We start from the raw sequence: 22,572 nt of genomic DNA on the forward strand, positions 1-22,572 counted from the left end.
TAGCATCACTTGGATACAAAACCCTTGCACTCATTTTTCTGGGTCAATAAGAGGGAAGTGCGTTTTCCTGCCCTTTCCGCTCCTCATTCCATTGGCTCTTTCTCACACCACTTTTTTCTGCTCCTCCCGTTCCTGCACGCTGGATCTGTAGCTAAGTCAGCAGCGCGCTTGGCTTCCATGCCGGTGACCGGGTTTCAGTCCCTGGCACCAGTTGCTGTTTTCTTCAAGATCGTTTAGCAATTACGGGCTGACTGCGTACACATTTTCTTGTGCAGCTTCTGAGGTTGGTTGGCCCTATAAAGCTACCGCTTTAAAACAAGAAAGTTACTGTTACGAATAAACTAAGGCCGAAAAGGCCGCTCAACATAGTGACTTCAGAGTGTGAAGTTGAGGTGCCACTGAATAACACAGTGCCTCGAAAAGTTCAACACAAGAAATATGTCGTAGGTTGAAGGCATGCAGGCATCAATGATCTCTTTGCCCATAAAGTCTGTCTTATGAATAAATATTCTTCACAGAGCATGCTACAGTGTTACCGAGACTTAAATTTGTGTTTGGCATGTGGGGAAAACAACTGCAACACTCAAAGGGCTAATGCCTGCCTCTGATAGTGTTCATTTGTACCCCATCCCCTAGCCAAACTGGCTGCAAGGGATAATTGACAGACAGGCATTATTGAAGTGATCGTTGAAAATAATTGTCTTGTTGTCTTGGGCAGCAGGGTTGTTGTTTTCAACATGTTTTGTACCATACTTGGTTTTGTTTACAAAGGTTGACAAAGTTAGTTTATGTAGAGAGGAAGTGCGGTACTTGAGATGTCTACTTAGGGAATGAAGGTGCCAGTCTTTAATCGGGAACCCTGGTCTAAAAAAATAAAAATTCCCAGACTATTTTTTTTTTTTTTTATGTTATACAGGCAATAAATGTTCTTATCACTACATTTGAAAAGTGCAGATTTATTTAGTTGATCCAAATTTTCATATCGAGACTGTTTACAAGCAAGTTCGGCATATCTTTTCCGATTTTCTCAGAATTTGCTTTTTGATTACCATAAAAAGATTTGCCCATGATATCTTTGAATCTAGAATTTTGATCTGAATACTTTTTTTCGGGATCATATATGCCTTATTTATCCGAGAGTGCAAAAAGACTAGGATTTTTGCAAAACAATAGCTACAAGAATTTTCAGTTGGCAAAAGCTTTGTTTATGCATTTCTAATTTTCAATGAATAAATTTGAAACATGCAATAACTCTTTCTAGAATGCTTCTAAAATTATAAGAATGGTTTTGTTGCACTTTGTACAGTTTGTGAAACTTGCAGACATAAATTGTGCCATAGATTTTGATTGGGGTATTGTAAAAAGGTTAGGCAGAAACTTATGTGATGAAGTTGTAATTTTCTTGAAAACTATAACAGATAGAAAAGGATCGACTTAATAGGATATAATATAATAATGGTTTATCATTCTGTTCCTCTGAACAACAAAAGTCTTGATATGAGGCATATTCATAATTATACAACTTACACAACACACAGATAGAAAAATATGGTATGTTTGTGCTTAGCACAACATATGTAGTAATAGAATTTAATATACATTTCTCTTAAAAGGGCACGAAGCGGTTTTTTGAGATGGTCTTTTTATGGCACAAACTCAATTTGTGCCACACCACCCAAGAAGGTCAACTTTTGAACCTATGGCTTTATATGAATGAAAATAGCAGTATATACTGGCAGTTGCAGGGCAGAATGCAGTGCAAAGTTTCATCTGGGTACATGAATTGTAGAATAAATTGTAGTTGGTTTTATTAGGAACGCACCGACTTTGTTTTAGGAAAACTATCATTAGAAAACTAATGTAATACCAAACATTTTTCTACTCTAGATCTGCAGCAGAATGCCTGGAGAGTGGAACTGTGAAAACAAAATTTCCATAAAATAGTTTTATGTTAACATCGCAGGGAAAAATCAAATAAATGTTTTGCCTTTTATGTTAATAATACTGCTGACTGGGCAAGTTGGTAGTTCTTGTCGAATAACGTAACAGCGCACAACTAGAGTTTGTCCTGAGTTTGCGAGTGTTTCTCTAGTTGTGCGCTGTTACGTTATTCAACCTTTTATGTTGTCGACAAAATCTTAACATTTTTAATAAGACACTTCCACAAAGTAAAAAAAACAACAGTTTCATTGCCCATAAAATTTAAGTTAGGAAAAACAATGAGTGGGTCTTTTCTCTTGTCTCATTATCATACAATAGTTTTCCTAAGGTGAAATTTCTGCCAAAAAGTTGAACAAGGAAAAATGTGTTCAAAGTGCCCCATACCCTACTTTTTTTTTTTGCTTCAGTGGACCGGGAATAATTTATAAAAAATTAACTACGCAGTGTAAACTGATGAAGCTTTTCTTGAAATACTCTCTAGATGTTGGTGAATGTAAATATGGCATTTTTCAAAATCAACTTTTTTTGCAAAAACTTTTTTTCTGGAACTTTTTTTTGCGTGAAATATTACAAATTCCTGTGACCTTTTTTTCTGTTAAAAGAAAACAAAAAACATCGTGATGCACCTTTCTTTTTCTAAATATTTCTGAGAAAGGGAGGGTCACAATGTTGGGTTGCATTTTTAAGAGAAAAAAAGCCAGGCTTGATAGTAATTTTGGGGTTTCTAGAATGCTTAGGGCGCTTAGACTGACTAGGACAGGATTGAAGAAAGAATAAACAAATAAGAGAAGGACAACACAACCACATCTTCCAAATGAAAGATGTGGTTGTGTTGTCATTGTCTTGTTTATTCTTTCTTCAACCCTGACCCGCACCAAGACGCTCTTCGGCCATCAATAGCATAGTCTGAGTTTATGCCATAGAAAAACAATTTCTAAATCCACTTTAATGTCACTTTAATGGGAGGCGATCATGGGACGCACGCCTAGTATATCAAGTTTTTCTCAGTTCACGGTTTTTATTGTCGCCCTCCCCTTCCTCTTTGTCTACGGTATGGCCTAGGCAGTGGAGGCGCTGAAGAAGAAGCCGATCGTGGCCTACTTTGTGGCAGAGCTTCCGGAAGTGAAGAGCCGGACGTTGTTCGCCCAGTGCCAGCCCCTTATCTGGGCCATCGAAGGTACGCAATTTTTCGCTTCTTCAACGTTGAGTTTGGCTATCGCATTAATTTTGTCAGGGAAGTCTACTTACCCGAGTATGGTACAACTTTTAAAAGGAAGGAGCCTGGGCAGTTTGATACTTCGGTGTTCTTAAACTCTTTGATCTCGAAGAATCCCTCAGCTGCCTTGAATGGCAGCTGAGGAACCCCTCCCAGCCTCGGCATTGATCCAGTAAAGCGGTTCACAAGCTTACAGGCCTAGTAAAGACCAGTGTACTGACCATGGAGTGTTTAACTTATAGCACAGTGTAAGATATGTATGGGTCTGGACACCGCACGCGTTGCAGCTGCCAGATACGGTAGAAGCTTGTTATTACGGAGATGAAGATTTCGGTCTGTTGTAAGAGGAGGGTATATGCAAAACACAGATACTCTTGCTACAGACTTTGACAGAAATGGCAACTTCGCGAAATTCGAAGAAAGCGCTTCACGCTGAGAGTGTGCTTCTAATTGTTTTCCGCAAAGACAATATTTTTTTTTTTGTAAAAGAGATTTTGGTTTTGTTCTGATGGGCATTGAGTTTACAAAATATATTAATTTCGTAAAAATTAAAAATGGTCGCCGGACATGGTTGGTCAAACTTCTCTGAAAACACCCTCTAGACAAAAGTAAGCGAACAAATCTCTGGTCTCATGGCGCAGTGCATGCTGCTTGGGTGGAATTAAACTGCGCGAAGTCCCCACACGTTCGATTTATTGAATTTCTTCCTCTGTACAAATGTATTGGTGCCCGCTGGGATTTTGGAGCACAGTCAAATTAAATTGTGAGTCGAGTTAACGCATGTTTACCGTACCTGTCGCCGGAATTGTCTAAGGTGCCTAGCAGACAGGAAGGCACAAATAATGTTGAGACTCGGAGATGCAATTGTGCCCCACTTGCCTTCAACTTATAGCCAAAGAACCCGTCTCGGTTATGATGCAATAAATAAGCATGGGAGCCTATAGACCTTGTGAACAATAATCCAGACGCTAAAGCATGTTCAGTGTATAAAAAAAAATTGCACACTTGTGTTTAGATAGCGTAAGGTTGGTCTGCCTTTGACGTTACTGCGACACTGGTTTACACCGTAGACAAGAAATTTAGCCGGTGCAGTACTACCGCCAGCCTCGGGTCATTAACGCTCACCACGCAGTGCTTATGCATGACCGCACACCTGTGCGATGCTCATCCACATCGAAGTATGCACTGGTGGGTTTGGCGTATGCTTGCATCAGTGAGTGGCCCGGATTGACTGAAACAGTGCTTAAACTGGGAAAACACATTGTTCCAGGCTAGGGACGATTGGGGAAAGCTTGGGGAACTCTCGAGGGTACTCTGGGGAGACACCGGGGTCCTGGGAACCCGGCTTGGGAGCCCGTGTGGTACAGATTGGAAAGTAGTCACCGGGCGCCATTCAAGACTGCCGATGTGGTGGCTGTGCATTTGTCGTTTCAAACTGTGGTGAACACAATTTTTTTCTCATAGACAAGTGACTCTATCTTCCGAGTTTCGTGCAGTGCCATCAGAGCTACAAGGGGAGAGAGGAAATCCTCTTTTGTGTCAGAAATTTGAGTGGCGGGCTAATCTCCGAAGGGGTGTGATGTGCAATGTCCAGAAAAAAGGGTGAGAGAGGGGCTCCTTCCCCTCCTTTTCTAACTGCTGACGTTACACCCTCGCCCTTTTACCTTTGGTGATGCTGCGCAAAAACCAGTGAGATACAGTACACCCGCTTTGCCAGACGAAAAATGAGGATGCATCTATGGCCGAAATGTCGTCTGTCTCCCGTGTGTTGCAGGGCTGTGCCTGCTGGTGTGTGCTTCCTACAAGGAGGACAAGTATGGGGTGGTGCAGGCCACGCTCCCCGACATCCTGGCCACACTTTTGGACACGGAGCAGGCAAGGACCCTTTCTCGTGTTCCGTTGACGTCTGCGTCGGTGCGACTCTCGGCCGCGCAGCGAGTGACAGGGAAGTCGGCTTTATAAAAATTATACACTGGTGTTTTTACTATACCCACTACCATAAAATTTTCTCAATGTACGGAACAAGAGAATAAGTAGTTCTGTACTCCTTCGGTATCAAAGGTGCACGAAACCACTTTCTGCGATAGTCTATTTATGGTCCTAGCTCAATCTACAAGCACTAAGCACCCTAAGACACCAAACATTGCATTCAATCATGACCGGTTTCTTAATTTAAATCAATGACAAAAGATTAATTACGTTAGGACTATTGCCGACACCAGGTGGCGCCATTGCACAAGGAAGAGGAGGTTTCTGTGCTCCTTGTTTGATGGCGCCATCTGGTGTCAGTTTTTTTATACAGATTTTAATAGAAATTGGTCATGCGTGCATGTAATGCTTGGCTTTTTAGGGTGCTTGGAACCCATAGATTGGGTTATGAGTACTGACGGGCCAAACTTTTGCCAAATCGAAAATTCGGCACCAAATCTTGGGATTCGGCAAAACCGAGCTTTTGCCAAAATTTTTTAAAGATTTAGCAAAAATACATTGTTACCAGACTTAACATCAATATTTAATTCTTTTTTGGCGAAAAAATGTTTTCTCTTTTTCTTAGCATAAATACAACACGTAATGCGTATTGACACAGTTATTACTAAATAAGGGGACATTCTACAAAATAATTGTAGCGGTGTCGTTTTTGTGTGTTTACTGGCAATTTTAGCAACTTCTTGCAGAAGTGGCACGACAACGAGATTGGGTTGTGGCGGACACAGTCACGAATCATGCTACGAGAGTTGCAGTTTTGAGGCCTCATCAGCGCAAGCCTGCAAGTGTGTGTGCATTGCTAAAATAAAGGTTATAGCACTGCGTTCCTACTTTCTCTAGGAACCGCCATTTCGTGCGCGAAAATGAATGCTATGGTTGCTGAGCGTTCACCATAAGAAATAACAATATTATTGTAGTATGCATGTTTTTAAATTTGAATCACTTAAAGTCAGCTTTGCATGACAATGCGCGTCCCATATTCGCAAGGTCTCGTTTTGAACCTCTAAAATGCCGGTTTCTGGTGTTAGGACACGCATGGACGTTTAGGAAGATGGAAAGAGTTAGAAATGTTGGATGTGTAACGTCAAGCAAGAGAGCTGTGTGTTTAGTTTTACAAAGTAGACCGCATATAATGTATGTCGCGGGAGTTTCGAAAATCCGCACTATAAGCGGTACCGTGCTATAACCAAAACATCAATTTTTCAGGCCAAAATGCATGCCATCAGACACCTTTGTAAAAGAATTTATTATGTGTTAGATGAAAAATAAAGCTTAGCTTGAGGAAAGTCCATTTCACCAGATTAGTACACTTATCTCTCAAACACATTTTGAAAGAAATGAGCGACTTTTGCCTGGCGCAGCCTTTTAACGGCGTCGCGGGTTGCGGACGGACGTTGCAAGCGTTCAGGATTGCTAACCAGAATCACTTTTCTCCGGCGATGAAAACGCGTAAAAATTCGCATCCTTTATACGGCACGCGTCAGTAATACCTTCAACTTGAGCACAGGCATGAAATGCTCCAAATAAGAAATCCGGGCGATGTTCGAAAACACAAATGCTTAAAAAGCACCACTGTAGTCGAAGTAAACAAACACTACGACTCAGGCGTTTCTGCCTTCTTGAGAGTGTCGCCACAACATCGCCGCACGAGTAGGTGGATCTTCCCTTCTAGTACGTGCTGGGTTATCATAGCGACACACAACGAAAATTCACAGTCAAGGATAGCACTTTTATGCGGAACAATGAGCTTCTACCACGCCGTCTACGTCGACGATCAAAACCGACGCCATGTTTGCGGATAGAAGCAGCCGGCCGGCCGGCCCGCGACCGGTATGCAACGCGCGCGAACACTTCTCCTCAACCTGCGATTGGTCTGTCGTTGCGATTGTTTCCAACCAACGCAGCGGAGGGACGCACGCACTTGTCGTTCACGTGCGTGCGTCCCTCCTTCGCTATGGCAACTGAAGCCTCTCTCCGCTTCTCCCCGCTTCTTCAAGCAACCTGCTTGCCCCGCGAGTGCCGCTTGCAGCTCGCGCCGTTATCTAGTGTCGCACAGGGAAGCGTGCTCTCTGCGTCGGTCAGTCGGCGCGGTCGCCGGGCTGTTCCGAAAACCGCACTATAACCGGTATTTCCCTTCGCGCGTCTGCATTTTAAGTGGTATGTAATTACATGGAGTTCTATGGGAGGTGAACCTGTGGTTTAAAAAAGCTGCGTTATACCCGGTCCTGCACTATAAGCAGTTGCGTTGTAAGTGGTCTGTACTGTATTACAGTTTTATGGAGATACATGGAGAACTGCGAAATAACGTTAGTTAAGAAGCAATATTATTTTGTTTTGTCACAAACTACTTGTGAGCCGAAAAGAGGATCGTTATTATTGCAAGGAGTGCTTTAAAGTAATGGTCAGTCAATGTTTCAACTACCTCGTTGCATCACTGGAAAGATAAAATCAAAATCACTTTATGGAGAATGTACCGCATCATTTTGTCACTTCTGCAGCGGACTGCGTAAATTGCTGGTCGATCTTCTGTTCTTGAGGCAGAAAATGTTGAAGGGAACCACTCTCGCAAAGGCTCACGAACGTACAGTTACTGTGTTACGTAATCCACACATCGCCGTAACCGCTGGTTGTACTACACTATACGATGTACGATAGTAACCACACGGCATCCATTTGCGATCCATGGCCCCGGCACGTTCTCGCGTGTGCACAGATATTTGCCCAATTTTCACCTAACTTTTTTCAGAAGTTCGGCATGTGCTGAACTTCGGTGAATCTGAAGTTCAGCAGATTCGGTCCATCACTAGCTATGACCATAAATAGAATGTTGCAAAAACGGGTTTAGTGCTTTTTTTAAAGGAAAAAAAAACATTTTTTTTAACATCTTGGTTGGGAAAAGGTCATAAAACGAATTTACAATGAAAAAGGAAAACATTTTAGAGCTATATTTACGGCGCGATACGAATTTGTATTTGGCGCCTGCGGGTGCCGCAGATAAGTGGTCTTTATTGTTCACGTGACATGTCTGTATTTGTCACGTGGTGCTTGTGCTTTTTTGGAAGTTTCCTATGGCCTCTAAAAGTAACTTATTCATCTTTGTTTGAAGTATAACAAAAAACAAATGTTAATAAGTAACTTTTAGAGCCCAAAGGAAACTCCTGCAAAAGCGCAAGCACACGTGATAGACCTGTGCGCCGATCACGAAGCAGACGAACTTGAGCGGCGGTGGCGGTGGCGATGTTGAGAAACGCGTTGAACCGGTGTCGTACCACGCTCAGCGTGCGGCGGCGGCATGACTTTGCGGCGGCGGTGCACAGGCCTACCACGTGACCACCGCGGACACCAACTGCAAATTTGTTCTGCACCATAAATTTTATTCTTCGTTGTACATTTGTTTTATAATATTCTTTTTTTATCTAGCCTGTTTAAAAAAAGTTTTTTTTCTTTGCATCTGTCCTTTAAGAGAAAATACAAATAGAAAAATGGCAGTATTTTGCAAAAAAGATTTGATTTTAGGTTTTATGGTGTTTTATTATCTTTGAATTTTCATACTTTGTGTATAAAAATAAGAAGTGCCAGTTATGATCCAGGCAACCCAGTTAGGCATAAGTTTGAGCCTTTTTTTGTGCGCAGTTCTTCAAATTGTGACGTCGCCCGCCATCACATCTATGTTGAGTGTGTCCATCATTTAATTAATTGTCAGTTGCTTATCGTGTATTGGCAGGTGTTGGAGAAGCACCTGAAGCGCTGTGCCAGTTTACGGCGAACAGCCAACGCTGGTACGAGTCGCGAAGTGTTGCTGCGAAGGTCGCTGGCAGCGTCATTGTCTTCGGGGCTCTACCAGATCGCATGCACGTTCAACAAGCATCTGGGGTAAGGGTGCGACTGTAATGTGTGCTTGTAAGACTTTGCACTACACATTCACATTCCAAGTACAGTATTTACCCGATTGTAAGTCAGCCTCCCCCCCCCCTTTATTAAACACCTCGAATGTCGTGCAGGTACGTCAATATGCGGTAGCACGAATTCGGTTTGGTGCGATTGATTTTTCGTGCTCAACTAGTACAACGAAGTTACATGTACAACAAAAATTTTCACTGGTTCCAAAAATCTTGTTATACAGTCAAACCCGTTTATATCGAATTCGCAAGAGAACGTCTACCAGTTCGATATAGCGGTTAATTCGATATAAAAGTTTTAATGAATGTGATTCTCAAAAATACACTTTCTGCTGACATATTACACAATGAAATAGACTTGCATTGTCTGCTTCTTCTTCATTGCATCCGTCATAAGGATATTTTTCTACGCTATCGACGGACTCGAAAATGCTGAGGCCACTGCTTTCTATATTAGCGCTGAACTATACTGGGAGCACGGTTCACGCCCGAGCAGGAGCACATTATCCTGGAGAGCGCCGTTTTGCTCTGCAAGTTGGCTTTTCCCCAACGCCAGTGGCAGCATTGGGGGAAAACCAGCTTTTAGGGGCGGTTGCGGTAATTGTTTGATAAAATTCTCTCTTGCGGACGGAGCGGGGAGAGGGAGCACGGAGCACCCTCTCCCCGCTCCCTCCGCAAAAGATTTTTTTTTTTTCTTCCGGGCAATCGACGCGGCTGCCCGGGAAAAAAAGAAAAGCCAGCGTGCTCTGCAAGCTGGTTTTCTCCCAATGCGCCCGTGCGCGTTGGGGGAAGCCAACTTGCAGAGCGAAACGGCGCTCTTGGCAGTTCGATATATCGGTAGCGGCTGCTATTTTTGTTCGATGCAACCATTGTTTTTGCTGTATATTATCACTGTAACGTTACTGTGCACAAGGATTATTCGATATAAGAATAATTCTATGGAAATGGGTTCGATATAGTCTGGTTTGACTGCACAGGCATTTGACCGTGTAGACCTGGGGTTCTCAAACTGAGTTCCGCTGAACACGGGTTCCGCGAGCTTGTCTCATGGGTTGTGCGAGTATTGAAATTGCAGTGGCCCCCCTCCTCCCCTAGTTTAACCTTCTACGGACTGAGCCATGGATCAAGCTCGCGTTGCATGCAAAGCACCCTCACCCTTCGCACTAATATATTTCGCATTGTGCCCCAGGTTAACCCCTCTGCCTTCTCATTTTGTTTGTAGTCCTCCATTTTGTGTTACTCTATTGTTCACTATCTAAATGTGTTTATTGCCCGGCATTTTCGGTTGGCAACGAAGGGAGGGGGTGGGGGTACCTTAGGACCTTTTGAGGCTTCCTGGGGTTCCCTGGGACAAAAAAAGTTTGAGCACCCCTGGTGTAGATCATTAATCGTCCGCGCTGGTGCTGTCGTGCTGTCATTCCCCCAGTTGTCATCACCACTACGTTCCCTAAGCACGTCGTCGGCACCGTCTCCAACGAAACTTCGTACTTCGCAAACGGCTGCATCGACCGCACCTTCCTCAGTTGCTCAGTGATCGCGAACCGATCGCACATTTTTGCGACGTACGTAGCAAGCTTGGCCTTTAACTCCAGAAAGCATCCGATCCCATCCACACTTTAGTCTCCAGAAACCTCTTCGTATCCATTGCAGTTAGAAGGTCCCTTGCTGCCGCAGATGCCATTGACGCACCACCCGCTCCGACAGGTCAGACTTCTGTCCAACAGCGCAGCTGTCGATTTCTCTCCGACAAAGAACGGCCGTAAACGAGCACCAAAAACCTGGACTGCCCGAACCACGCACGTCAATGTAGACAAACCTAGTTGTCCCTTTAGCACGATTATTGCGATCAACTTCTAACTCGGTTATTCTTGGAAAACTGACGCGGTAGCAAGAGAACTATGATTTGTGGACAGTTAGGTGTGTGGTTGGTGCTGCATAAGGCTGTTCTAAAGCACCGCACTCACTCTTTCGTTCCTCAACGTCTTTCCAGGGGCTTGAATCTTGCCGAGGAGCAGAGGAGGAGGCTCAAGCAGTTTGTCGACTTCAACCGATAGCATCAGTTGCCACTGCGATCGTTGCAGTTGCTGTTTTTGTGTTCATCATTGTCACTTTCAAATGGCATTGTTTTAGAGTGAATGAAGTCACCTCAATCATTTGTCTCTTGAGTGATGTTGAAGCAGTTTGTATGTGTGTTTGTGGAACCCAGAATAAATGTGTTCTGTATGTGGTTGAATGTTTTCCATGTTTGTTACATTCTGTCAATGTAGTTAGTGTGTAATATACTTGATTCCGTAAATGCGATAATAGTGTGTAATATGCTACTATACTTATTTTTACTTCAAGAAAAAAAAGCAAGTTTTGTGCATTGTTCATATGCCTTTTCAAGTAGTTATTACAAGATTTTATTGTCTGAGAAAGAAGGCATGTTTGAAGCCTGTACTTCTTTATAAGATAACTCATCTAATCTAAAATGCACCTACATACATCTTAACTCCACACACAGGGGAAAATTAGTAATGCTCTGCGAGGAGTCAAACTTTTTTAACTATAATTCTTGTACAGGTAAGACACATTGCACATGCCTGGCAGAGTTGCCAACACATGCACCTGCCATGCAAACGAACAGGGTTCGGCCCCCATTGAACCCGCTGCTTTTATAATTTTGTACCGTTTTGAAAAGCCCCAGCTCATTGAAGGGGGACGGGCCTAAATTTAAGATTTCTTGAAAAATTTTTTTTTTTTTTTAATTTGAGATTTTTGGTTTTAAAAATAATTATACTCCCTTGCACTGAATTTGATAACTATTTGCCAAATAGTGACGTTCATATAATTTATTTTCAACACATTGTTAAATTTTTCTCAGTTCCACTTTTTGCTGGAAATTTGATCTGAAGGAATAGTGAAGATGTTCTTCAAGATTGTGCCGGGACTCGACGACGGAGGCAGCTGATAGTCGCTGATGGAAAAGTAAAAGAGCCAGGACTGCAGATAAGGGAAAGGAAAAGGCGTCTATTTACAAGCGAAGCTATTTTCCGAATCCTTGCAAAAGGTCACCACACATGCTCTCCTTTCCTCTTCATCATTTCTAAAATGTCCTTGCGCCAGCCTGCGCGAGCGCCGCCAGTCCATCAACACACAGGGGCACACGTGCAAACGCAAACATGCAAAGAAAAGAAAACGAAACTTGGTCCCGTTTCCGCATCCATTCACGGCGATGGCGGGGCCGATTCTCACAGAAATCTTGTTTGAAGGTCTGATACTACAGTCAAGATGTTTCTGAACTGAAATTTGCTGAAAAAGAACAGGCTATTTACACTTTTTTTTTTTTAAAGTTTAGGTTTTCGGGGAAAAACTTTTCAAAAATTTACGTACCGTAGAATACCGTACATCTGCCCCTTCCACACTAAGCGCACACCCCCGAAATGTGAAACGCCTGAAAAAAAATATGCGAAGTACATATATATGTGAATTGATGACCTCACATGGGTGCCCATCCCCTATTTTTTCGTGATTATCTTCAAATTTTGAGTGGGCGCTTGCTTGGTATCTTACGGTAGGACAGATATGCATTTCATATTTCGAGGTAATAACTTCCAGAAATATTTACATTTCAGTTATAAAAAAAGATTTAGGTACACCTAAGCATTCCTTACGAGTTTTGAATGCGAAAGCATGCAAGCCTCTCGTCCACACATTTTTACAGCGGAGCTGTTAAGGGCTAGTTTTCCCAGGATCGTGTCGCCCGCAAAGAAATGTCGACGCAAAATTGGACAGCTATCGCTATCTATGAGTGACGGCGGCAACCAGACAATCGGCTTGCCTGCCTTGCTCATAGATTGCGGCAACCTTTCCCGCCTTTCACTCTAGTTTTCACCAGAGTGGAAGGGTGTATCTCAAAAAGTCCCATTCGCATTTGAACCTTGCACATTTCATCTCATTCTCATTTGGTCCTCGCTTAAACCTTCTCACAAGATCCGAATCGTGTTTTCGCAATTGGGCCCATTCTCATTTTTCCCATTATCTGAAAACGTCCCATTCACATTTTGACCGTGCACATTTCGTCCCATTTTTATTTGGTCCGCCTTGTTTGAACCTTCTCATAAGATCCAAATTGTATTTTTCGCAACTGGACCCATTCTCATTTCGCCCGTTCGCGCTACGACTAGTTCGGCGTGCTTGTAACGTTATGCCTTCGCGGCTTTGTTGATGAGCCTTACCTGGCTTGGGCCTCGCATATCACCAGATATATGTTATGTGTAGAGGTATGCGCTGAGAATCGTACAATGATGCCTGCTTCCCTTTCTCTAAGCAAACAAAAAAGCGCTGAATATTTAATTTGGAAACTTCGTTTGAACAGAAATAGTATATATAATAGCAGTGGTTTTTAACCACTGATGTTTCGCGAACCCCTTGTAGAAAGGCGGAGATGATGGAGGACCCCGTTCGGGGTGAGGGGAATAGAAAGGTATAGGCTATCATGATAATGATTTAATTAATGAAGAAAGACAACTAATATTGCCGTGCTTGACTGGGCTTTGCGGACCCCTAGGATGCCTTCGCAGACCCCCATTTGCCCCAAGTCGAGAGACCTCAAACAACGTGACATCTCGGAATATGGTCTGGCTGCGATAAATAGTTTGTCTGTTTTAATGTCAGCTAGTAGCGTTTCACGATGATCTCGACGCACTGCTAAAATCCTTAGCAGAGAGAGTATGCCTGTAGCGTGGCACACACACATGCAAGCACAAAATATATCAATGTACCGTATTTACTCGCAGAATGAACGCACTTTTTTTCGAAAAATCGATGCAAAGTTGGGGGCGTTCATTACGCGAAGTAAAAGTTTTGCGTCCGTATTTACTCGCATAATGAACGGACCTTTTATCCTGAAAAATCAAAGTAACTTCTTATCTCTTTGCGCGCGCGCCCGACCCCGTAACCAAACTAAGCTGTGCAAAAAAACGCTGTTTTCTTGTTCTCTTAGTTCCTTGGTTTTTTTTTTCTTTTTTTGCCGCCTTTCGCAAGCTGTTTTGTTTGCCTAGGGGTTGCTTAGCCAAGGGCTCTCCGCTAATCTTTCTTATCTCCTTGCGCGCGACGCACGACTCCCCGACGCCCCGGAACCAAACTGCGCTGTGCAAAAAGAAAAAAAAAAAAAAAAACTCCTCTTTTTCTTTTCTTTTTTTTTTCAGTTCCATGGGTTGTTCTTTTTTTTTTTCTTTTTGTCGCCTTTCGCAAGCTGTTTCGTTTGCTTAGAGGGCTTCTCCGCTCCTCTTTCTTACCTCCTTGCGCGCGGCGCGCGACCCCCGCAACCAAACTGCGCTGTTAAAAAAAAAAAAAAAGAAAAAAAAGCTTTTTTTTGTTTTCTCTTGGTTCCGTGTTTTTTTTTTGTTTTTTTTCTTTTTGCCGCCTTTCCCAAGCTGTTTCGTTCGCTTAGAGCAGTTCTCCGCTTCTCTTTCTTACCTCCTTGCGCGCGGCAACGTGCGAAAACCAAGTCCAGACTGCGCTGTGCAAAAAACAAAAACAAAAAAAAAAAGCTCCATGTTTTTTTTTGCTTTTGTCGGATCTTTGTGAGTTTTTTTAACGCCTCTTGCAAGGCGTTTTGTTCGCCCAGGCTGCCCATGCATTCGCGACCTCGCTGCACTAGGATGAAAAGTGCGTTCATTTCGCGCGTGTGGGGGGCATACCTCGGCAAACCTCACTCATGAGGGCCCTCACTCACCCTCACTCACCCTCACCTTCACAGGTGAGGTGAGGGTGAGTGAGTTTCTGAACCAGGAAAATTCATGAGTGTGAGGGTGAGTGAGGGCCGTGGGGGCGGTGATGGCGGTGAGGGTCGTGAGGGCCATGAGGGCGGTGAGGGCGGTAAAGGGTATGAGGGCCATGAGTGCGTGAGGGGCGTGAGGGCGGTGAGTGGAGTGAGGGCCATGAGTGCGTGAGTGGTGTGAGGGCGGTGAGTGCGTGAGGGGTGTGAGGGCCATGAGTGCGTGAGGGCAGTGAGTGGCATGAGAGGCGTGAGGGCGGTGAGTGCATGAGGTGGTGTGAGGGCGGTGAGTGCGTGAGGCCCCCTTCAGATCGAGCATCTTTCTCGGCAATTTTGGTGTTCATGGCGGGTTGTTCTCTCGCTTCCCCTAAATCGACACCAATTGTTGAGATCGGGTCCGGCTCGAAATAAGCAAGCAACTCGGAGCAATTCGAATACGTTTGAAGCGGCTGCATCTAATCAGGGACGCAAAATTTTAACGTGATACCTCGTGCCGGTGATGATGACACCGAAAGACTTGGTTCTCGTTTGAAATCGATCGTTTTTTTGGAAATAAACTGTTTCAGAAAGGTGCATTAGTATTCTTAACGAGATTTAAATGCATAAAAACACGTTTATAACGCGTAATTGTGTCTAAATAGTGCAAGAAAAATAAAATTTTATGATGACGATGGCAAATTGCAGGAATTGGTTGCTGCGTGTGATCGTGGGCGGCGTGTGTTGCTGGTGTTGCGACGTAAAGTTTCTGGGCGAAATTGCCCCATCTGAAGCTGGCCTGAGTGGCGTGAGGGCCATGAGTGCGTGAGGGCGGTGAGTGGCGTGAGGGCGGTGAGTGGCGTAAGGGCGGTGAGGGCTATGAGTGCGTGAGGGCCGTGAGGGCGGTGAGTGGCGTGAGGGCGGTGAGTGGCATGAGGGCCATGAGTGAGTGAGGGCGGTGACGGGCGTGAGGTTCAGTGAGGGTGAGTGAAGTGCTGAAGGTGAGTGTGACTGTGAGGGTGAGGGTGAGTGAGGGGCTGAAGGTGAGTGTAGCTCTGAGGGTGAGGGTGAGTGAGGGGCTTAGGTGAGTGTGGCTGTGAGGGTGAGGGTGTGTGAGGGTGACCTGAAATGTCGACCTCTGGTGGGGGGAGGGCGGCAAAATTTTGACGTCCGAGTTGGGGGTGCGTTTATTACGCGAGTGAAAAAAAAGTCGAAATTTTTGAGAGCCGACTTGGGGGGTGCGTTGATTACGCGAGTGTGTTCATTGTGCGAGTAAATACGGTATTTATTAATAGTACCGCCCCCCCCTCCCAAAAAAAAGATTTTGGTATGGAAAGAGTTAAGTGCGACAGGTCAAAGCGAGATATTTTTGAGGATGGCTGTCTTCAAAAGGACCAGGTGAGAAGGGCAACACGAGAACGGGCCCAAATAAGGAGGTTTGGAATGCGAAAGACGAAACGGGAAAGTGCCAAATGCGACGGGTCAAAGCGAGATCTTTTTGAGAATGGTTGTTTTGAGAAGGTCCAACTGAGAAGGGCGAAACGAGAACGGGCTCAAATGATAACCACCCGAGTGGAAAGGCTGAATTTCTCTAGGCGTTGTCCTAGATGTCGTCCTCAAGGTCGTCCTTGGAGTCGTCCTAGAAGTAATTCTTGAGATCGTCCTTGAGGCCGTCCTAGATGTCTTTGAAATCGTCCTAGACGTCCCGCAGGTCATCCTAGGCGTCGTCCTTTGGTTTGTCCAGATGTCGTCCCTGAGGTCGTCCTTTAGGTGTTATCGAGGTCGTCTTAGAAGTCGTCCTTGAGGTCGTTGAAAAAGTCGTCCTTGAGGTTGTCTGACCGTAGTACAGCTTTGCTGGTCTTCCTTCCACCCGAGTGGAAAGGCCGAACATTTTTTTGGTCTGCTGCATACTTTTCGTCGCCGGTCAGCATATGTGTGCCTCTGGGCATGGTGACCTTGGACGCTCTGCGTTAACGCCGCGCTGATGGACACGCAGCGCCATGGGGTGATCGGTCATGGAAATTGACGAGCGCAGTGGCCAATGGGAGCCCCGTCGACGTGTGCCAGCCAATGGAACCGAAGGAAACTAGGTGCCGTTTTCGCACTTCAAACTGATGGCATCAGCTCGCTTCATAAGACAGTTAATGCTTTCGCATTAATAATAGATAGCCCGAAGTGCCACCCCCCCCTATATTGAAGCAGTCAAAATGGTGCTTAATAGCTTCATTATCATATCATAGATTTCTTAACCAAGATTGACACATCTTATGGAGGTATGTAAAATTGTCCTAGAGTGCTGAAAGTTTGCACAATACACATACATCTTATGATCATGCTAACACTCCCCTGCAAAATTTCATTCCGATTACTTGAGTAGTTCAGTAGGTAAATCTAGCCAGTGTCCCCCTTAAAACTGTCTTCGTGTGTTCTGGTTCAGAAAATTCCCCAAGTTACCGCGTGTATAAAAGCAGCGGTAACTGGCTACTTCGCGGTGGTTGCATCGGCAACTCAAAATACTGGTACCTTTGAATTCATTTTTTTAATGTTTGTTGGCACAAGTTTGCCTCATTATACGTTTATTTTCAGTTTTTCACTCGTCCGCTAGTTTTACTCGTGACAATATATACTTGTCAGGTGCCTAAAGGCCCGTTCACACTCTTGCGACCGAGAGAGACCAGGCCGGTTTTAAAGCCTTTTGGACCAGCTCCGCTGCGGCGCATCCGGTCCTAAGACGTGGCAAGAGGCTTAAAAAACAATCTGGTCTCTCTCGGTCGCATATATGTGAACGGCGCTGTACAGATAGGCAAGAAGACACTTTGTGATGGTTGCTGGTACCAACAGACTGATGCAACATTAATTAGTGTAAAACTATGCTCGCTTGGTTCTTAACGGGGTACTGAATCGAAATTTAAAATATACAGAAAGCGTCAAAAAATAAGTGGAATAGGATCAGCTGAACTTGTAAATGATAATTGCATGCTTGTATTCGAACGAATGACTATTTTTCGTTCCAAATCTTTGACTCTGGCGAGCACTTCGAAATCGGCTGTCGAAGAGCGCAGTGCACTTCGGAATGTCTGTTGCTCCTGTCACTTGCCCACGACATCATCGGCTTCCGAAGGGCCAAGCATCCCACCAGACTTGTACGTAGTTCAACTACTCTACTCAAATTACTGTAGTTTAAAGGGGCACTGACACATCAAAATCATATTTTTTTTTATTATCCGAAATGATTGAAAACGATGCCGGGACATTACCCTCAAAATCCGAAACTTGAGAATTCAGTATTTGTGAAGTAAAAAAACAATTTCCAAAGGCCGAATTCAAAGTTCCTGCGCAATCCGCGTCAGTGCGTTGACGTCAAATATTGCAGAGTCCTGTGAGTCCACATTCTTTCACGACTCCGTGCTCCAACTTGTTACCTCGACCCGAAGCGAGGAGGAGAGGACCGGGAGATAAGGGCGCCGGCGGATCGGAAAAAAGCGGTTTTATTCCGTGCGAGTGGTGCCGCCTGCACAGGCGGCATGTTTTCCGATGGAGGAAACAAATCCAGGGGGCGGCATCTCACCGGACTCCGATTTTTGGCATTTCAAAAAGAAGGGCCGTAGTGCGTTCGCAATTGCGTTAAAAAGTTTTACGACTGCCGTTATTAAATGTTACAAACATGTTGCCTAAAAGCTTCTAAATTTCATGATTTTTGACGTCACAGATCAAAAGAAGCGAGGAAGTAAAAAGCGGGAAAGAAAGGCGCGCGCGCGCGTAGGAAGTTTTTTTTCCGCGATGCGGTATATTTTTGCGTGTCTGTGACTACAACTTGCATCGTTTTAGTCAATAAAAAAAATGCGACCCTTGGGGTGTCAGTGCCCCTTTAACTACTTTTCTAGGCAGTTAAGTAACTTTCAATTAGATTTTTATTTCGATAATTAGTAGTTTACTTTAATTACTTTTTCCGGGTAACTTCCACTTAAATTACAAATTACTTTCGAATTTAGTGGTACGTTGTTTATCAACATACACTCCTGCACAAAAAGAAATACGATGTTGCAAGATCAGTTTATATTTTCAGAGCGGGAAGCATGCTGAAAGATATGTTTGGGCTAGTTTGTTATTGAGCACATTGGTTTAAAACAGCGCGACAAGACAAGGACAAAGCGTGTGGCGTAGGCAGTGGTAGCAGCTTGGCGGTTCCGAAACCCCCTCAAATTTTCACGAGCCCCCCCCACTGCCACAACACTGCTACGAGGCGCGGGGAGTGGAGATTTTGCAAGTGAGGCCTGCTGGATTAGCGCCGACGACCGACCTTTCTTGGCGTCCCGAAGCTTAAAGGAGTCATGAAACGCTTTTCCTAGGGTGCCTTCATGTGCGCTTTGCTCACATGAAGGCACCCTAGCTTTTCCAACTTTTTCCTGTTTAGCTTTCCTCCTCAACTCATAAATCGCGCATTCTACCAAGCAGTTCAAGAACACGGAAAGGGTGGAGTCCCCTTTTGCTCGTAATCTCGTTTCTGTACTCGGGCACAGCCATTCTCCCCCAAGAAGATTAGCCCGTCCCTCAAAATTCAGACAAAAGTTGCTTTCCCCACCTCGTTCACCCCGAAGCTGAGAGTGTTGTGGAAGCTACGTGCTTGTTGGGCCAGCCACACTTTTGCCACGTGATCACGCTCTCTCGCGTATACCCGCGTGCAGAGAATGAGGTAAGGTGATGAAAGGGAGGCGGCTGATTGGTCCGGCAAGCGCGTAGCTTTCACTACAATGTCAGCTTAGGAGCGAAGGAATTATTAAGTGAGGCCCGGTGCCGTGTGACGTGCGTTTGGGCCCGGTGACGCGCTGAGAGGTCCGCGGATGTGTCACTGTGAAAAGGCAGAGAGCTTACTAAGGGGAGGAGGTACGAAATAGTCCGCTGTGTTTTCAAACTTTCGTACCGAAGGTCAGGCTTTTGACTTCGTACTTTTTTTGTTTTGGCCCTCTGAACGATGTGCTATTAGTAAAATCCCAATATAAAGTGATTTATTCCCAGCCCAAAATTCGTTTCATGGGCCCTTTAAGGAGACTTGACGCATTTGAAGAAGGGGCTTATCCTCACTTCTCCCCAACATATGAACTTTCGCCCACTACAGGAAGTGTACGCATTGCTTCCTCACTCAAAGGAAGTAACCAAATGCTGCACCCGCTCTGAAGCACATGCGGTGCTCCCAGTTAAAGTCTCCCGTAAGTTGAGGGCACTGCCTACGGGAAGGAAAGGGGGGGGGGGGGGGGGGGGGGGGGGGGAGGTTTTGACGAGATGTACTGGATGCTAGATGCACATAAAGAAAAAAAAAAAAAAACACTGCTGACTCTACCCACGCTGTATCTGCAACCCCCAAATGTCACATCCCTGAAAACAAGCTATTTTATTGCAATATATGATTTTGATTTCACTAATGTTGGGGCTGTGGAGGAGGGTCCCAGACCATCCTTTAAACTCACTAGGGGGTCCGAGGCCCCCTGAGACCCTCCCCCCCCCCCCCCCCTCCCCCCGACTTAAGCGCTGGGTGCTCCTGTAGTTTGTGCTGTATACCTTGAAGATTCGCGTACTAAACGGCAAAGCAAAGGTGACCTCTTTGCGTTGTCTTTCCTCCAAAGACTCGGAATATGAAGGTCTCCCAGATTCGGAGATTGTTAAAAAAATTTTATTAATTCCCCCAACGTGTTTACATAAAAATAATAATAAACAAGCAGTTTTGGGAACATGATACTTAAAGTACTACTTTAAGAGCTAGTGTTTAGAATACTCGTACTTTACTTAAAGTACATTCTCTGAGCATGTAGTACTTTACAAATATTTTTCCCGTATTTTCTGAGGACAGTACAATCCCCGATTTCAAACTACATTCCCCAAATTTGAAAAGAAATAAAATGGCGTGTCGTCACACGAGGGGAGGAAGTTTCCTTTCCTCCCTTTGTAGGGGAGCAACTTTTCCTCCTTAGCCGAAAATAGGTGGCAACTGTCGTCCCTTTTTAGCGGAGGAACTTTTCCTCTCCTTTTGGGGGAGCAACGTTCCCCTGTCCGTTTTGCTTGGTGTCTCTCAGACACTCTTGAAAAAAGTCTAGAGTGGTTCTCAGGAACCAAAAGTAAAGCATAAACAAAGGCCTCAGAGGTTTCACATAATTTAGAAAAAAAGTGGCTAACCGGTTCAATATGCCAATGTTTTTTTCGGCGCCTCGCAAATTAGCACAACTTTGCCCGCGCGTAAACCAGGCAAACAGTAACAAGAGGTCATGTACGGTTAAACATGTCAACAAGTTCGTGGATTGCGTGGTAGGTGTCATCAACAAAATCCCATTGTCATGCGGCCGGGTTTAAATAGGACAATAGGGACGCTGCGTCAGTGAGAGAATGCGTGAACATGCCCTTTCCCTGCGGTCAATGACAGGAGGACACTTATGCGTACACTGCAGAGACTGCTTGTGTCACCCCGTCTTCAAAGATACCATTATCATTGGCAGGGGGCGAGCAAAAGTGCGGAGAGGTGCTGGAGGCGCATGCTATCGAAAAAGCTGGCTCGGGGCACTGCGTCAGCCAGCCTTCGGTTTATCTTCACAAAAAAGAGATCGATTTTATAGATGCACGGTGAGCGACACGCCATTGGCTGTTTCGGCGTTGGTTGGCTTTGTGGTGTTTTCTTGTTTGAGCCGTTTTTAATAAAACTTCAGTTGATAGTCAGCGCTTGTCCTGTGCTCTACTCTCGTTGTCCTCGTCTTTTTTGCGCGCTGTTCCCAATTTTTCAAGTCTAAAGGAACATACGTGACACGGGCGTTCCTCCTCTAAAAAAAAAAATACTACTCCTTTTTTTTTTTAGAGTGTATCGGATTCAGTTTTAAACACGAACCCTAACCATAGGAGTGCAACTTCCTATTCACGTCTCCAGCTCGACGCTCGCCCTCCCGCGGCGGAAACGGGAAGCGCTCTAGTGAGGGTCCCCCGATTCTCCTGCTCAGCGGGCATGGCGGAACTGCTCACGATCATGGCTGGCGAAATGTCATTCCTGAATGCAAACAACACTCTTCACCGTCCCTAAGTAGTGCTGCAGCCGGTATGGGATTTTACCTTACTGGACAGTTTTAGTATTGCGCATTGAAGCAAACGAAAGCGTTGTGCGTTTGCGTTAGATTTGTGCCTCACGTTATGCGTGCGCCTCATCGCCATGCGCCATCCAGACCGCGATTTTGGGCTCCGCGCACGTGCAGTGTCGAACACGCAAAGCTATGGCAAATACACAGCGCTTGCATTCGCTCGTATACGCAATACTAAAACTCACTACTGTTTCACCGGCTTGCAACGGCAACGGAACGTGCTGCAGTGAGCAGACGTGCAAGCAGGCAGATGGAAGGGAAAAAGACTCAACAGGAAGCTAAGGGCAAGAATAGCCAGGCTAAACATCAAGATAGAAACTCACTGCCAGCATCTCAGCAGCCAAAAATGGCACCAAACATGTAGCCGGGTAGAAAGCAATCTGCATACCGCTAGCGCATGGAGGCTACCCAAGCATCTACTAAACCCGGAGAAGACCAAAACAGAACAACACACCAGGCTCACAACACTAGTAAACGAAGCACTTAAAGAAATAGGGGAAGAGGAACTCGTGCTGAAATGCGCAAAAACGTATCTAGGAACAGAAAGAACATGCCAAGAACGGAGGTATTTTGGGAACAGGAACAGACTTAGAAAGCGAATTCTCTACCTTTGAAGTGCGAACGGTACTGGTGAATCTCAACACGCGATCAGCAGCAGGGCCCGATAAAATCTCCAACAAA

General features: G+C 44.9%; 1 protein-coding gene across 1 annotated transcript in view; it reads left to right on the forward strand.

Moving 5' to 3' along the window:
- Positions 1–11,275, forward strand: part of LOC8032453 (nucleoporin NDC1) — a 73,207-nt gene extending 61,932 nt beyond the window's left edge. The window contains exons 14-17 of the mRNA XM_040205425.3: positions 3,004–3,118; positions 4,932–5,032; positions 8,868–9,016; positions 11,033–11,275. Of these exons, the coding sequence (XP_040061359.1) occupies positions 3,004–3,118; positions 4,932–5,032; positions 8,868–9,016; positions 11,033–11,096 (429 nt within the window). The 3' untranslated portion in view covers positions 11,097–11,275. The remainder of the gene's footprint in view (positions 1–3,003; positions 3,119–4,931; positions 5,033–8,867; positions 9,017–11,032) is intronic.
- The last annotated feature ends 11,297 nt before the right edge of the window (positions 11,276–22,572 follow it).

Source organism: Ixodes scapularis, unplaced genomic scaffold (assembly GCF_016920785.2).
Source record: "Ixodes scapularis isolate PalLabHiFi unplaced genomic scaffold, ASM1692078v2 PGA_scaffold10__122_contigs__length_95168666, whole genome shotgun sequence".
In the NCBI taxonomy this organism is placed as follows: domain Eukaryota; kingdom Metazoa; phylum Arthropoda; class Arachnida; order Ixodida; family Ixodidae; genus Ixodes; species Ixodes scapularis.